Raw genomic sequence first — 16595 nt, forward strand, 5'->3', positions numbered from 1 at the left:
AAAGTTTGTAAAGGTCACATGGCTGCCAAGACTATTAAGTAAGCAGATTTGTCCCGCACGAGAAAAAAGTTGACCTCAGGTCACCTGCAACCACCGTATAGCTATTGCTGATCTTCAAACTGCCACCTCGCCACCAAAAGCTCGTCGATCGTCTCAAGCATCGGTGGAGCAAGAGGGAAGGCTTCGACTTGCAATAAGAGCTCTTAGAAATGGCAAGATTCCAAGTAGTCGCCGCGCTGCAGAAGCCTATAAAGGGCCTCGCTCACCGCTCCGAGATCGATTATCAAGTCATCGATTTCAACCAGAAGATCGCAATGCCAGGCACCGGCTCTCTAAGTCTCAGGAAATTGCCTTAGTTGAATGGATAATATCTCAGGACACTCGTGGAGCCGCTCCTGGGCCAAGCCAGGTGAAGGAAATTCCAAGGATTGAGGGATTGCTACGCAATGCAGGTTTGAAACTGAATCGATGAAAATGTGACTCAATGAAGAATAGGTTCACGTCACCTAGGGCGGAGGGCCAGAGGGTGGAAGCGAGCCAGTAACGCCTTCTGTATTACACTAGGAACTTATGAAGATCATCAATCGAACTACCAATTTGAGACCCTTCTATTAGTTAATTTCTCCCTTGAGTATTAGCTCTTGATTCGTCTGGGGTTTCTCGGATTCCCCACGGCCCATGTGTTATCCGATGGAGTCTGGGCCCTGGACCGGCCCGAGCCTTGGAACAAAGCAGAACTGCGCAGGTTTTAGGATACGTCAACTATTTCCGAGATTACGTGTCATCCCTCGCGCATTTCGCAGCACCACTTTATGATAGGACAGATGCCAGTGGGTATGCTCTTGGAGCAAAATTGATGCAACACAACCGTGTCCTGCTTTCCGGTATATATACTAGTCCGCACCGACTTTGGCACCGGATCTAAATGTAGCTATACGGTGGCAGACGGGTCATTTAAATTCACCAGACAGCCGCTTATTCAGGGAAATCACAGATCGCTAACTGAAAGCACCACACTGCTCGGGAATATGCAGGGGCCCGTACACGTCATCCGTAGATCTGGTTGTCGCCGCTTACGCGGATTGAATTCATGATGCCGTGACGTTCCCGTGGTCAAAACTTTCATCGACCCGGCTATCTCCATCATGTTCAGAGTCGAGCATCGGGAACAGTGATTCCATGTGAGACTCAACAACTGGTGATCAACGACCAGCCTGACTTCATAAGCGGAAGATATCACTTTCTAGCTTTGGCGAAGCGCAAAGTAGTTCTGCAAGTTCCTGAATTGTTTACCTAATCAACCACTTGGAACCACAGAAATGCCTGGAAAGCACGAATTTCTGTTCATCTTACCAGATAGCCCGGATGGTCTCAAGAACCGAGAGACCTGGCGAGTAAGTCCTGGTCGGATTCACGAATATGGCACGGTTCTAAAGCTCTCTAGCCCTCACGAACGTTTCGTTGAACGAGAATCAGAATACTGGCTTGCCGGTGATAATACAGAATGCGGAAGTGTGGAAGATAATGATTGCTAACAAAGGCCCTATGTACGACGATCATGAAGAGAATATAGAGCGTGGTAGTTGGGTTCTGATTCAAACCCATGACAAGAAGGAAGCTTTGAATCTTCTTCAACATGATCCATTCACCGTTGGCAAAGTTTGGGATTGGGAGAAAGCTCAGGTCTTGAGCGTCAAGAGTGGACTGCGTGTACCGTTTGTCAAGAGCTCAATCAACTTTCCATAAACCAAGATGAACGGCGGTAGTTATATGATCAGGCAGGAAATTTTTCATCATCTCTTAGATGGTAGAATAGGAATAGCACCAAAGCACAAATAGCTGATCAAGGAGGTTTCATGAGCCGTTATTCGGATTGTCAGCAATAACCCCTACAATGTTGACGTTTCTGAGACCAAGTACAATGTTTTAGAAGCGTGAAACAGAACTCAATTTCCAAGTAGATCTGCACTGGGCATACCTCACACCCCAAATGTATTCATGTCTTCAGATATCAAGGACTTTCCAGTACCTTCAAGACGCTGTCCTGCCCGTAGGCACGTAGAACACATGCAGGAAGTCACGCAGGGTTGCATTTATAGAAAGAGTTTGGATTATTGGGGTGTAGACCTCGACGCATGGGAAGTTCGCCACCCCCATCAGGAACCCCCCGTGAGTGCTCCCCAGAGCCCACGGTGTTCTGGAGTCCACGGCAGAGTCCACGGTGTCTTGGTAGAGTCTATAGTATTCCCTCTAGAATCCACGGTAATATTTTAAATTTATAATAATCCATGCCTGACATGCTACCAGATACGGAAGTATAAGACCACGTGATCTCTAGTGGCTTGGCTATACACTACCCCAACTCCTGAGAACTCAACCCCTCATTGTATCAATCAATCACTAGCGAAGAGGAGAAGAATCAACGATCTATCGAAGAGAGCTCATCCCGGGCACGGTGCCCGGACGGGAGAAACTTTGACATCGGCTCCTTAATAGGCTACGGACGTGTAGCTGATACAACCTCGTTCTGCCCTTCTTCCCCTGTGCATGCATATTTCATAACATCATTTTATCAAAGTCCACTTTTAGTGGCACCGAACCCTTTTCTATATATATCTGACGCTACGACACTATTCCTATTAAGGAATAGTTAATTCAGATATATATATCTATTTTACTATATAAAGACCACCTTTCGACAGTAGATAACAAGAATAATAGCATGTATAACTGTTATGTGCCCCTCGTACGAGGCTCCCTAATCTTGTGAACTCGGTCAATGACCTCGTCTATCTCCCACTCTCCTGTCCATACCAAGCACCCTTGCTCATTCCACCCCTTGTTTACCCCCGCTATCCTACCTAACCCTTGAACCCTTGTTAACTCCTGTGAATCTGCTTATTTATCAGGCCTTTCCTTCGAGTACTTGTCAGATAAGGCCAGACGAGTCCTTCTTAAGGTCCCGGAGGTCTTAAGGATATTCTGAGATCAAGAGAAAGAGACAAGAAGTTCGGTTGGAAATGCAATATAGCTTAGAGTTCGACAATCTGGCTATGTTGGTTGCTCCGAAAAATAGGACACGAAGAACAAAACCATGTATAGGTAATGAGCGTCCTTATATATCCGTAGTTGTCAAATCAAGCATACTGCCCGGGGATGACTGCCCGTCAGTCATCATCCCAATCAAATTATCGTGAGATGACTGCTTTGACGGTCATATCAAAATCCACACTGCGGATACCTTTTACTATCTACATCATATCGTTGCGGATACTTGGATATCAGATTACATCCATATCCGCGGATATGCGGATTTGGATATATAGCGGATGTTGCCGCAGTCTACTCTTGAATTACAGCATCACAAGATACTGAAGAGGCACTTCAGGACCTAATTCATACGGCAGTGGAGGTATGGAATGATATTGAAGAACAGGTGCTTATAAAGCTATCTACTACCATGCCTCACCGGGTGCAGGCAGTCATCGCTGCAAATGGCTGGTATACGAGATATTAGGTATTCGGACAGCTTCGAATTTTTGTATGATACGCGCTTCTAGGTGCCTATTAAGGCTCTTCTCCTGTAGCAGATGAGAAGTACCTGTACCTATTACCGCAACCAAGGCCTCAATTTTCTTCGCGGCCTGGTTAACTTCGATGACTGGGAGGGTCAGTTGCAGAGCGTCAAGGGTGCGGAAACCAGCCTTATTTAGGATTCCGAGCAGTACATCAGACAACATACGAGGAGTCTGATACCAGGAGAGAATGTCTGCGAGACCTCCGTGTTGTCGATACACAAGACACTATTGAAAAGATTGAGGGCACCAGAGACAAGGTGCTTCAGGAAGCATACCAATGGATCCTCAGCACCAAGGAGTATCAAGCTTTCAACGAGTGGAGTGATGACCAGCCATCTCGAGTACTGTGGGTACATGGACCTGCCGGCACAGGAAAGACCATGCTCTTGATTGGAATCATTCGTGAACTGAACCACGCGCCAGCTAGTTCCGCACCGGCCATGTCTTACTTTTTCTGTCAGAGCTCGGATAAGAATGTCAACAATCCCACAGCTGTCCTGCGATCATTGATCTGGCTCCTGCTTATTCAACAGCCACATCTGTTCTCGCATATTTTGCAAGACTATAAGAGTTTCGTGCAGACAAGTTCAGAGACACCAATGCATTCTGGTCCCTGTCGAGGATGTTCAAGGGCATGTTGCGTGATCCCCAGCTGTCGCCTGCTTATCTTATGGTCGATGCTCTTGATGAGTGTGACCAACAGGCATCCGACGACGTCATGGCCTAACACCTGAAAGAACTCATTTCCGAGTCCCTGACACTGACCGACAAGGTGAAGTGGCTCATCACTAGTCGATTAGAGGCCCGTGTGGGCAAAGACCTTAAGGACCACGTTCCAGGGACCCTGGTCCAGCTCGACGTTCAAAGTCAGGGGGGGTGCGGTCCAGGCGTACATCAACCACAAGCTCTCTACCTTCCGCGGAATAGAGGGGTACGATGATCAGCTAGTCAATGACATACCTCGGGAAATTAATGAGCGAGCGAATAACATTTTCTTGTGGGTAGCTCTTGTCTTTCGGCAACTCGCCACAGCCGATCCCTGGACGGCCATGGAGCTTATTCGCAGCAAACCCCGCGGTCTCGACAAGCTGTATGATGATTTGATGAACAAGATTGAGAAGGAACAGGAATCCAGTGTCCAATTCTGTAAGAATGTTCTGGTCGCTGCTTGTCTTGCCCATCGTCCCCTCTCCTTACCCGAGGTAGGCGTATGTGCGGGTCTGCCTGCGCGAGTCCCGGCGGCTGTAATTGCTGGGAAATACGGCTCCTTCCTGGTTACCAGGGATGATACAGTGTATCCGATTCACCAGTCTGCCAGGGAATACCTGGAGACCAACTACGCAGCTCGGCCTCAGCAGGGTGGGCCTGCTCAGGGACATGCAGAGTTCAGCCAACGCGCAATTCATGCAATGACCGCTAAGCTAGCCGCGAACATGTACATTCTACAGCCTGCTACGCTATCAGAAGATATCAAGCCCCCTCGCCCGGATCCGTTGGCTTCAATCCGCTATTCTTGTGAGTTCTGGGTCGATCATCTCTGCGCAGTGGATATTCAGAGCATGCCGGACGGGAATCAGCTCGGTGACAGTGGGGGGGTCTTTACTTTCCTACAAAATCATTTGCTCCATTGGCTTGAGAGTCTGAGCTTGGTTCATAACCTCTCGGCTGGAGTAAGGTCAATCAAGAAGCTTTTATCCGCGGTCCAGGTACGTCATATATCACCTACGATCACACTCTGATTTTAATGAATCACAGTCGAGTCCGAACAAGAGTTCTGAACTGGTTGCTTTCTTGAAAGATGCCGAGAAGTTTGTTGTCAGATACCGGCCAGCCATAGAAGGCGCGCCGTTGCAGATATATGGTGCCCCTCTTGCTTTATGTCCGACCAACGCAACTGTCAAGGAATGGTACTGGGAGGAAAGTCTCCCACTCATCAAAGCTATTGCAGGCGTGAAAAATGGTTGGGATTCAAGTCTTCAAACTCTTGAACATGGTTACCAATTTGATCACAGTTCTGGTATCCCCATGGAGCATGTCACTTTCTCACCAGATGGCAAGACTCTTGCAGTAGCTTCACTCCGGAATGTAAGACTCTGGGACACTGCCACTGGGTTCTGCAAAAGGATCATTGAGTTCAAGAGACCATTCTCGGGCTTCTCACCAGATAGCAAGACCCTTACCTTGGTTTCAGCGTATGGGCAAATGCAGACGTGGAATGTTACTACTTCTACCTCCAATATTTCGCCTGATAGGTCAGGACAGCTGTGGGAGGACGATTCAGCATCCACACGAATAGGCATCTCACCCGATGGAAATACCATTGTTAAGGGCTTAAATGATGGAACCCTGGAGATCTGGGATGCTACCAGCGGTGCATTTAAGAAGACTCCTGGTGGCTGTGGCTCAGAGGTCGTTTCCATAACTTTCTCGTCCGACGGTAAGAGCATTGCTTCAGCTGCCAAAGATGGCCCATTACAAGTGTGGGACACTGCTACTGCTGCCTGTGGACGGACTCTCGAGAACCCTGACTCTCTTGAAATATGCGCTTTATCCTTCTCGCCAGACGGCAAGACGCTTGCGTCGGCATCGCGCAATGGCATACATCTCTGGAACCTTGATAATGGTCACTGCAAAGTCCTTGTCGAGGGTCACCGTGGATCCTGTATTGCCTTTTCTTCCGATGGCCGCACCGTTGCTTCAGACGCAAAGCATTGTATCAAGCTCTTCAATGCTGCTACCGGTGCCTGGGTTAAAGCTCTCGAAGGCCATACTGAAACTATTAATTCTCTTGCCTTTTCGCCTGATAGCCAGAAGCTTGCGTCTGCTTCAAATGATTTCAGGGCGCGAGTGTGGGATACTACCGCAATCGCCGGCGACCAGCCCGTTGAAGTCACCACCGAGATATTCAGGAATATAGCCTTATCACCAGACAGCAAGACTATCGCCTTAGGCACAGATAGCACCGTACAGCTCCGAGACACCGCAAGCAGCGTCTGCACCCGGACACTTTACCTCCCCGACCTCGTCAATTCCATGGCCTTTTCACCGGACGGGAAGGCCTTTGCGACCGCCTCATTTGAACTCATCCAGATCTGGGACCTTGCTACTGGCAACTGCAATCACAAAGCCGAGGGATATACTACACCCTACATCGCCTTCTCACCCGATAGCAGGCTCCTCGCCGCAGTATCCTTGACCCTGGATCCACCACACACCGTCAAACTGCTAGATGTAGCTACAGGCGACTGGACGCAGACATTGGAAAGCATTGAACCATCAAATATTGTAGCCTTTTCGCCTGACGGCAAGATTGTCGCTGCCCTAACGTCCAGCCTCGAGTTCTGGGATGCTGGCACTGGAACCAGCAAAAAAGTACTCAACCGGGAGCATTCTGCCTCGAGTATGTGATATTCTGACGATAGCCAATATCTCGTGACGGAGACTGGGTGGATTGATGTTCGCTCGGGTGAATTAGTTCCCAATAGCGCTCTGCAGCGACAACCAACAGGCTTCATCTTTGTTGAAGGAGAATGGGTCACAATAGATGGACAGAGAGTGCTTTGGCTTCCGCCCGAATATAAAGGCTCAACTTTAGGCTACCTCGAACAAGACTCTGGTTTTTGTGAATAGGTTTGGTCAGACTACTGTGCTTGAATTGGTTTGATTGTGACATTGTACTTATTCTTTGGGTATTTATATCTTGTTGTGGATGCGCCATGTTTCGTTACTTTCTAGTCTCCAGGACGGATGTTGAATAATTCCATGACCTCCCTTACTCCTATCAACTTTCTCGGCTTCCACGCAGTGCACCTTTAGTTATTGTCTTTAAAACCCGCACAACATTCTACCAATATCTTATCTTCTACGCCTGAGAAGAAATATGGCTGGTTACTCGTCAAGCGCTAATAGTATCAGCAATATGACCAGTAAAGGAAGAATGATAGAGCATGCAGAGAAATAAAGAATGCTGATAGTATTCCCTAGATTTCCAGGATTATGCAAATTAGCTCTGGTATAATAACGCAAACAAGGCCCTTGTGGATGAATTCTTTTCCAACCCGTTCTGCAAGTTCTGCGCGCGAGGCAACAACAAAGAAGTGATCCCAATTTACCATGAATTTGCTAAACTGAGTTATAGCTTCCAGAAATTATATTCATGCAATCGAGTCTCTTATTTTTCCTGTCAAACAGCAAGACTACTATGACCTTCTTGCTCGTATCAAGTTCAAAGCTCTCTACCTCAACTCAGTCCAAGATAATAATATCAAGGCGTTGACACTGGCGGATACCTCACTCCAAGAGATAGTGGGCTGGGCAAAATCTTTGTACAGCAAATGTAAAAGCAAACTTAAAGTCACAAAAGATAAGCTGAAAAAGACACTTCGCTTAACCGCTGAATTGGGCTATAAGAGCTTCCTACAGAGCAATGCCTTGAAGTGCTCCTGGTTTAGCCTCCAGGTTATTACTCTGCCTTGTTCCTATGTAAGTGAAGTCTTTACCGCGCTCCTCTTGTCAGCAGAGGTATCTTGAAAACCGTGTCCTCTTTCCAGGGCTATAAAAAGCTTGCTCGTCACCTCGATGAGGATCCTAAGACAAAAAAAGGTATACAATATAAGTTTCCGTGATGCTTGCTAGAGAATAGTATGGTAACGGTTAGGATGCAGGCACAATATTCTACGAGAGCTTTATCAAGCCTTTCGTGCTAATAATAGCGAGCAGTGGTATTCAAAGGCCACCTACTCTGAGGGATAAGCTCAATCCCCTTTCTGGTGGGTCTTCGCCGCGGTTAATTCCCATGCCAGTCAACTTATATAGATCTAGCCGAGTTCTACGACAAGTGGTACACTGAGCCGGTCGCAAGTTATATTAGTAAAGTAGGAAAGTGTTGAACATTGTTCCTTCTCTTTTTAGCTCTGTATTAATTTTGCCTGCACTTTGCTGAACGAACCGACTCTCCTGGGAGTCATGGACGATCTCTAAAAGCATCTAGGAATAGACTCGAATTTTGCCACGCTGGTAGATCACTGGACATTGCCTCCTAAAAATATAAGTGCTCTGTTTGTGTACTCCTAAGTAGACAAGAGTGTGTTCAACCAAAAGCCCTCTTAATTATCCTGTGACTTGATTTAGAATCGACTCGTTAGTTGACCAATGTTGAACTGAAGGATTGACGAGTACAATCGGAAGAGCTCGGACTATTGCTTTGGCAGGATGTTGCTTCTAAACCATCCAAGTTCCACACTTGTTTCCGACAGTCCAAAGCCCCCCAACATGGGAATGCGTAGGCCATGCTTTCCCATATGTATTATAAAAAAGAAATATACTAAAAGTCATGTTCTCTTCCCGATCCATATAGTAAAGGCATTTGTTTCTGCGGAAGAAAGCATGGAGAGGCTGCTCAACAATATATATATTTAAAAAAGCGCTCACTGACTAAATTCCAAAGGGCAGTCTTTCCCGTATAAATAGAGCGGTTATGGATGAACCGAAATAATATCTTTGTACGTATCTGAACTATATGAGTATCTATTGAATTATCTGCCTATTTACTTTTTCTGTATCTGGCAGCCAGCTCTTGCCAAGTTATTTTCAAAGGTGTGGGATAGCAAAGCGCCTAAAAGTATTAGTGTAATTCGGGAAAAAAGACAGTAATGCCTACCAAGCCCTCTTGAGAAGGAAACCATTGGTTATTTGCGTTAAAAGTAGAGATCTATCTATTTTTCCTCAGCTAGACTGCTACTATAATATCCGCATTATATTCTTGGCTGAATTTAAAGGCTTTGCAGAAAAGAGTACCTCCTCGACAATAATATTATTAGCTTTTTGACTTTGATCTATTAGACGTACGGTGATGGATTGTTTTTAGCTTTACTATTACGCGAAATTCTTTAGGCTTGAGTAAATAAAAAGAGTGGCTATACTATACCTAGGACCCCGGGGATTCCATGCCTTTAAATAGATCTCTATACTTACCTTAAAGGGTGAACATTGCGCGGTCGAGTATAAGTAAGTAAAAACAAGAGAATAATCCTGGAGCTCTACAAAGCAGGCTATGTCTGTTCAGGATGAGGGTTTCCGCCAAGCCTGTATCCTGCAGTCTATTAGGATTGAGCAGGGTGAGCAAAGTGATCTGTGGGTGATTAATCGGCGATCAGAGTGAGGTTAAATCTACTTAAACGAAAACACTCTCGAGTTCAAACATCCTCGGTAGCCGGGATAAGGGTAGAGATTCACCTTAGTTATATCTTAGTTACCTATACCTATTTTGATAGTCCTACAACCATGTTAAACAGGTAAATAATGGTTTTAATCTCCCACTACCCTGAGCCATTACCTCTTGGAAACAGTCACAGACCTAATATGTTTACTATGCCAATGCCGTACCTCTGGGAGCTGGAGATGCGCATTTCACAGAAGCTGCCATTAATTGCAGTGTTCGCTGTCGGTCTTTTGTGACTTTCACCTCACTTGCCGAGTCTTGACCAGTCTGGTTGTCTGACTCTCAACAAACAGTATCTGCGTTGCAACAATCATGCGCCTCGTTTCCCTCTCTCTCCTTGACTTCACCGACCTTACTTTGACTATCACTAACGCGAATATTCGGGGCATTATCGAGCCAGCAAGCAATTGGCGTGACGCTCGCATGGATTCCGTTCATGAAGCCCGTCTTTCCCTCCCCTCGATCTCTAGCCAAATACACCCAATACACCCGGACGGAGGGCATTGATGCAAAGGGCTTCGGCAATAAAGTATTCTAATACCCCTGCGATTCTTATCCTTTGCAAACATTCGTCAGTGTAGCGGGAATTGAGAAGAGTGCACGCGAAAATAGCCCTTCTCCAAGCGTAGGCGGCAGGTCAGACCAGCAGGATTTGGTACCGAAGGGGTTCGAAGGTGAGAAGCAAGGAATGTCAGTTATGGTTTAGGAGTTCCAGATATCATAAAACAAGATCCATTGGGCTCGTAAAATTGGTTTAAGATACAGGATATTGCCATCAAGCTTTATATTAGTAGGTCTTAGTTCTGCTGCATGTAGGTTTCTACGTTTTCAAATATATATCTCGAGGCTGCCTGCATCACACTTGTCCAGCTCGCTACATGAGATAGGCCTCCTCTGAACGCGTCTGGGATTCACAAGTCGCCACTGCCTAGTCAATAACGCCATCCGGCAGAATGGAAATATAGTCCACAGGCGCAGGCTCCCGTCCATCTGGTGTCCCAACAATTCGGAGTATACTCCCGGTCTGGATATCAATATCCTTAAAAGTAATGCGCGCTGCCGTCTGCCCATCGATGTAGGGGGATGGTGCTCGGCCAAGAATATATTCAAGATCCCCTTTCCACTCTCCAACAAGCTCACTGTCGATGAATAATTTCCAGGTCGAGTTGCCGATTGCCTGGTCGTAGTAGTTCACTGCGACGTTGTATATGCCAGTTTCCACCGTCAGCCTCGTCCATGCCGTGCCCTCGGTCGCATTATCTGACGTGACGATGCAATAAGAGCCGCTTGCGGCTTCGAACGGACTAACAAGATAGGGCTCGTAGTCTTCCAGGTCCATGTCTTCAGCCTCAATTCGGTAGGGGTGGTTTCCCACACGGCCGGCCTCATCATGAATGCCCGACTTGTTGAAATAGAAGTTGTTGATGGAGTCGCGCCAGACGAGCGAGTGGCCCGCTTGGTAAACCAGGCGAAACAGAACATGCTGGTAGCGCTCCACGTCGATCTTGTCTTTGAGGCTCTCCCAGAGCGGGACGAATGTCTGCGCCGTGGCACTCCCACTGTAGTGGGAGTCGTAGAAGTGCTGAATTACCGTCTTGCCGCTCTTGAGGTTGTGCGTGTACGGCACATGATGGAACCACAGCAATAAGTTATCGGGGGTCGTTTCGATCTCCTCGTACATCTGGTAGACCTCCTGGGGATACTGACCCGCATTGCCGGTGCCATTCCAGACAGTGCGATCCATTCCAATACTATCGCCGTCAGCGCGCGTCCACTGGCCCCAAGGATTGCCGTCCTGGGATGCTGGATTTGGCCCAAAATGGCCAAGGAGGATATCAGTCAGTGTTTGGATACCGAGATTTCCCGAGTAATTCTCGTACGCTGGCCATGACTCCATGGAAATCCGGGTAATTACATCAATAACCTCCTGGTCGTGACTGAAAGTCATCTTGGTCCACTTTTGCAAAATGTCTACCGCATCTGTCGAAGGGTCCCAGGCCAGCTTTCCGTAAGCGTAGAGATTCGACATCGCCAAGTGACTTCCAAGCCAGGTTGTGTTTAATCCGACGTTGACTACACCAGCGTAGCCTCCGGGCGTCTTGCCGAATCGTTTCCCACATATTATGTCGCGAACAGGTGAGTCCTCGCCCCCTACTCGGAGGTCGAAATCAAGAACATCCTTCCACATTGGCGCCAGGTACACCACGTGGGTTTGCTGCCCTAGGTACTCCTGGGTGATTTGCAACTCGATCGCGCTGGCCGTCTCTTCTAGATGGGCGAACAGAGGGGAAGCTGGCTCTCGGACTTGAAAATCAATCGGGCCGTTCTTTATCTGGACAACCACATTGTCTTCGAATTTGGAATCGAGGCCCTCGAAGAACTCCACAGCTGCGTTTGCGCGGTCGGCTTTCCAATTCAACGTTTGATTGAGTGTCTCATGATCATACACAAACGCGCGAAACATAATGATTCCGCCATGAGGTTGCAGCGCCCGCGCAAAGAGATTTGCCCCGTCGGCCAGAGTGCGATTGTAGGTCAGGGGCCCCTGCTGGCCTTCGGAGTTGGCCTTGACTAGATACCCAGCCATGTCAGGGATCCTGTTATAGAGTTCATCGGTGACGGCGTGCCACCAGCCGATCACCGTCTCGTCCAAGGGGTCAAAGGTATCCAAGTCGCCGAGTAACTCGGGAGAGGCAAAGTTCAGAGACAACCCTAACTGGATTCCATATGGCCGAAAGACGTCAGCGATTCTGGCCAAGCCGTCCATATTCTCCGTAGTCAGAATCGTCTCGTTCGCGTTCACATTGTTGACAACGACAGCATTGAGACCAATCGAAGCCAGTAAGCGAGCATATTGGCGTGCGCGAGTGAGGTCGTCGCGGACCTTGCCATCCCAGAAGAAAATGGAGTCACCGCCATACCCTCTCTCAACGCTGCCGTGAGTGCCGCCATCCCGCAAGTTGTCCCATTGATTCACCCATCTGATCGGAGCGTCCGGGTTTGATGCGAAGGAAGTGTCTGGGATGTCTCCCTGGGCCAGCCGCTCGAGATACTGGAAGGCTCCGTACAGTGCTCCACGCTCATTTTGGGCAAGGATCAATACACCCTCGCCTGATACGCCGATAAAATATCCGTCCTCAATGAGATCGGGCAGGCCATCCCTGTCACCGCCGCTCACGATATACGCTTCGACTGTGCCGACTGTTATTGTTGGAACATCATCGCCGTTGTCTGTTCCGGCCGCATCGATAGTGAGAGCCTTGCCGTACATGCCGCTGATACCGTCAAGCAGCTCGTGGGCCGCAGTATATACCGGTCGCCCTTCAGTTGCGTTCAATGGAAAAATGACCGAGGGTAAATAGTCGTGGTATGATTCTGCGTTCGGGACCGGTGCATAGCGCAGCCAGGCGGCCAGGCCATCTTCTGCAACCGCGTGGCCGAGCAATGCGATCCATAGCAGTAGCAGGGTGTTTCGCATATTGTATCCTCACACAATTCCTAAGCTTCCCTCCCTGGCTGATTCTTGGATTCTCAGTCAATCGAGCTCCATCCGCCTGAGAGTCCTCCGAACTTAAATGAAACGGCCTGTGTACAGGCGAGAACGGGTAATGGCCTGCCATTTCGGCAAAGATGCGCCCATCCGGTGGGAATTTTCCACACTTGGAGACTTTGACTCAGGCTATATTCAAGAGAACCCACTTGTGTCATGGCTCTTGGCGTGCGGGGTGAGGGGTGTCAAGTCAGTATAGCCGGGGATATAATTCCTTTTGATTGGCCTATATTTTAGGTCTTCGCTGGGGGGAATATTGGCGGCGATCACCAACTTGGCGCCGGGAGAAACTCCGTGTTGAAGATACCTCTAATCATGATTCCGCTGACCATGTCTTTCCATCAATCACCCTCGATGTGAAAGACGCTATAATGAAACTAATCAGCTGGCTGACGCGGTGCGCGGTCTTCCTGATCCCTGCAGCTGCCTCGGCTATCAAGTGGCCGGAGGATAACAACGTCTGGGCAGAAACATGGACTTCAATGGCTCAAGAGGTGGAGAGTCGTTACTTACCACCAAATCCCTTTGTGAGTGGTGTTAAGTACATGCTATTCCTAGTATAATTTCTGACAGCATCAAAGGGCCGAGAGGGCGCTCATGCCCAGTTCGAGAACGCAACTCTACGCCAAACCGTCCGGGTGTCTGTTGGAGCTGAGCGCATCCGTGTACAATTCTCCAATCTCTTTGGGCAATCGGACTTGCCTATTACTGCAGGGTCCGTTGCCCTGCCAGAGCGAGGAGACTCAGGCGTAGGCGGGATCGATGTATCGACTATCAAACATCTTACCTTCGACGGTGCCGGGAGCATAGTTATTCCTCCAAAGCAAGTTGCCTACTCTGACCCAGTTGACTTCTCCATACCGTCTTTGGCGAATATTGCTGTAACGATCTACAGCAGGGAAGGACAGGCGGGTGTCAATATCACCGGCCACCCAGGCAGTCGGACAACATCGTGGATGGAAACGGGCAACAAAGTCGATGCATCTTCTGTTGTACAAGGTAATACTACGCACTGGTACTTTCTTAGTGCGGTTGAGGCATGGGCCCAAAAGGACACCTTGGGCCTGGTAATTCTTGGTGATAGTATTACAGATGGGTATAACAATCCTAACAACGGGAACAATCGGTAAGTGAGCTTCTTAAGCTCTTTGATATCTTGTGTCTGACACTTAAAGATGGCCTGATTTCCTGGCTCAACGGCTGCAAGCGAACAACTTGACAAAAATTGCCGTTAACAATCAGGCTGCTGATGGCAATGCTGTACTTGAAAGAGGACTTGGCCCGCCTCTGCTGACACGCTATCATCGTGATGCCATAGGACAGAAGGGCGTCAAGTATGTGATGATTTTCGAGGGCGTTAACGATATCGGTCCATCACCTCCCAACAAAGAGACACAAGCGCGTCTTTACGATCGGCTGGTGAAGGCATATACGCAGATAATACGGGATTGTAGAGCCGCTGGGCTGGTTACTATCGGGGCAACGATCACTCCGTTCGGTGGAAGCGGCTATGAGCATCCTTTACGTGAGGCAACTCGAGTCAGAATCAATCAGTGGATCCTGGAAAGTAGTCCCTTTGATCATACCCTTGACTTCGCCGCATTTATTGGTGACGGAGACAGATTGAGACCAGAGTTTGCCGCAGACCCTCTGCATCCAAACGTAGCTGGCTACAGGGAACTGGTACGTCGATTCGACCTGGACATATTTCAGGAAGAAGGAAAAGAGTAAAAGTCGGATTTGGCGATTAGTTAGTGGTCGAGTTTTGGGTTTATATCTTCTTTTCTAAGTCCCATGGTTATACTAGGATAAGATCAAGATATTTTTCAACTAGTATTGGAACAACCTTCATTTTGGGCTCGAGGAAGTTCAAAAATCTCACCGATACTGAGCTGAAAACAAAATGTCCTCAACGGGGTCGTGCATATCGAACCGCGCATGGGCCCCAAGGATATTCGCCAGAGGCATAGAAGTTTTTAGTATTTAACACCCCGTTTCGCAATCATACTGGTCTGGCTACGGGACAAAATGGCGAGTGCGTCTTGCACGAGCTCCCAATGGCCGTCGTGCTCTGACTCGGAGGGTGAGCGGAATAGCATGTCCAAGCAAAGGATCATCTGAGTGGCAGTCAGCCTGGCTTTCTCGAGAACTAACTCAAGATCATAGGAGGAACTTACACTAGCTACTACGCAAAAAGTGTGATAGATCCACAAGACGGGTCCATTTTCTTCGACCACCGTCCTACATTCGCGAATAATTATTTTCGACGCGGCAATACATGTTTTCCGAGTGAAGGAAAAAACCGGATTCGTGAAGCTTGGCCAGAGAAACTTGCGATGAATCATGATGATCTTGTGAGCCGAGCTGATTGTTAGGCAGTGTCTAGCCCATCGAGCGTAGCACGGCCAGGAGGCGTCTATTGGGGTTTCTCTCGGCCAGAATGGCACTTGTTTGCTCGCCAGGGTACACATTTGCGCGTCACACTTCAGAACATGCTCGTACTTGGTATAAAGGGTGTTTGATCGTACCAGATCATCCTGCAATCTAGGCGTTAACCGCGCCACATCGTACAGCAACCGGTGGTATCCCACGTCTGTGGGAATTTCATCGGTTAGGGCAGTCATATCATCGTTCGTACAATTCATCGGTTTGTTCGATTGAAGTCTAGGAGATGGACAAGGTAGCTCTCTGAGAACGCGATCGAGAACCAATCTTGGATGCACAGCTCAGTCCACACCCGGCGGCGGCCAACCTCCTTTCGAATTACATCAATCCTAGACTTTGAGCAATCAGTACAGCTGACCCAAGCATGATTGAGTGGCTAATCGAATGCCCTAGCATATGCGCACTGATCGTAATGGTGGCAATGGACTGCACGGCACAGACAGAATGGTGTGAGGTGTAGTCTGCTCGGTTCAGACATACAAGGGTAGCTTTGAACCACCGTTGCGCAATGGTACAGCGCTCCTGATTACCAAATCCCCGTGAGTGACATGTCTCTGGCGGAGCACAAGTCATTCTGCCCGCGAGGACAAAGAAGAGGAGTGCAATCCACTGGAGGTTAACATCCAGTCTGTCAAGGCAACGATCATGGCGTTGCAGAAACCCGTCTGTCTCATCCTGAAAGACAAGAGCATGGAACGAGGCGTGGTACCACAAAAGGCAGTTGCAGTGATGATTCACAATCTGCTGTACCGTCCGCGGCTTGGGGAGGAGTAGTTGTAAAATCGCCAGTGGCGGATCGTCG

The 16595-nt window shown here is 48.4% G+C and overlaps 4 protein-coding genes across 4 annotated transcripts; 2 read left to right on the plus strand and 2 right to left on the minus strand.

Moving 5' to 3' along the window:
* Positions 1-4627: 4627 nt before the first annotated feature.
* On the plus strand, positions 4628-6986 carry BDV17DRAFT_291844 (WD40 repeat domain-containing protein; the record flags this gene model as incomplete). The annotated part of the gene is made up of 2 exons (XM_073762219.1): positions 4628-5284; positions 5334-6986. 2 exons carry the CDS (start codon positions 4628-4630, stop codon positions 6984-6986), a joined length of 2310 nt encoding a protein of 769 aa, XP_073614927.1.
* Positions 6987-10594: 3608 nt separating this feature from the next.
* aguA (alpha-glucuronidase) lies at positions 10595-13432 on the minus strand. Its single transcript, XM_073763724.1, has one exon. The coding sequence runs from the start codon at positions 13274-13276 to the stop codon at positions 10727-10729; it is 2550 nt and encodes an 849-aa protein (XP_073614928.1). The 5' UTR covers positions 13277-13432; the 3' UTR covers positions 10595-10726.
* A 287-nt stretch (positions 13433-13719) lies between these two features.
* On the plus strand, positions 13720-15202 carry BDV17DRAFT_298662 (SGNH/GDSL hydrolase family protein; the record flags this gene model as incomplete). Its single annotated transcript, XM_073763725.1, has 3 exons — positions 13720-13875; positions 13930-14474; positions 14524-15202. The coding sequence occupies 3 exons, from the start codon at positions 13720-13722 to the stop codon at positions 15077-15079; spliced, it is 1257 nt and encodes a 418-aa protein (XP_073614929.1). The 3' UTR covers positions 15080-15202.
* BDV17DRAFT_100989 (fungal specific transcription factor domain-containing protein) lies at positions 15202-16032 on the minus strand. Its single transcript, XM_073753685.1, has 2 exons — positions 15526-16032; positions 15202-15465 (listed from the first exon to the last, which is right to left on the minus strand). The coding sequence occupies exons 1-2, from the start codon at positions 15991-15993 to the stop codon at positions 15325-15327; spliced, it is 609 nt and encodes a 202-aa protein (XP_073614930.1). The 5' UTR covers positions 15994-16032; the 3' UTR covers positions 15202-15324.
* Between the last annotated feature and the right edge of the window lie 563 nt (positions 16033-16595).

The sequence above is a fragment of the Aspergillus undulatus genome (genome assembly GCF_047715775.1).
Source record: "Aspergillus undulatus strain CBS 261.88 unplaced genomic scaffold BDV17scaffold_28, whole genome shotgun sequence".
NCBI classification, from domain to species: Eukaryota; Fungi; Ascomycota; class Eurotiomycetes; order Eurotiales; family Aspergillaceae; genus Aspergillus; species Aspergillus undulatus.

Excerpts from the sequence above, each read along its gene's own strand:
- aguA (XM_073763724.1), bottom strand. The coding sequence starts at position 13,276 with ATGCGAAACACCCTGCTACTGCTATGGATCGCATTGCTCGGCCACGCG.
- BDV17DRAFT_100989 (XM_073753685.1), bottom strand. The coding sequence starts at position 15,993 with ATGAATTGTACGAACGATGATATGACTGCCCTAACCGATGAAATTCCC. Across the intron at positions 15,466-15,525 it reads CTTTTTGCGTAGTAGCTAGT|ATGATCCTTTGCTTGGACAT; the intron begins GTAAGTTCCTCC and ends ACTGCCACTCAG.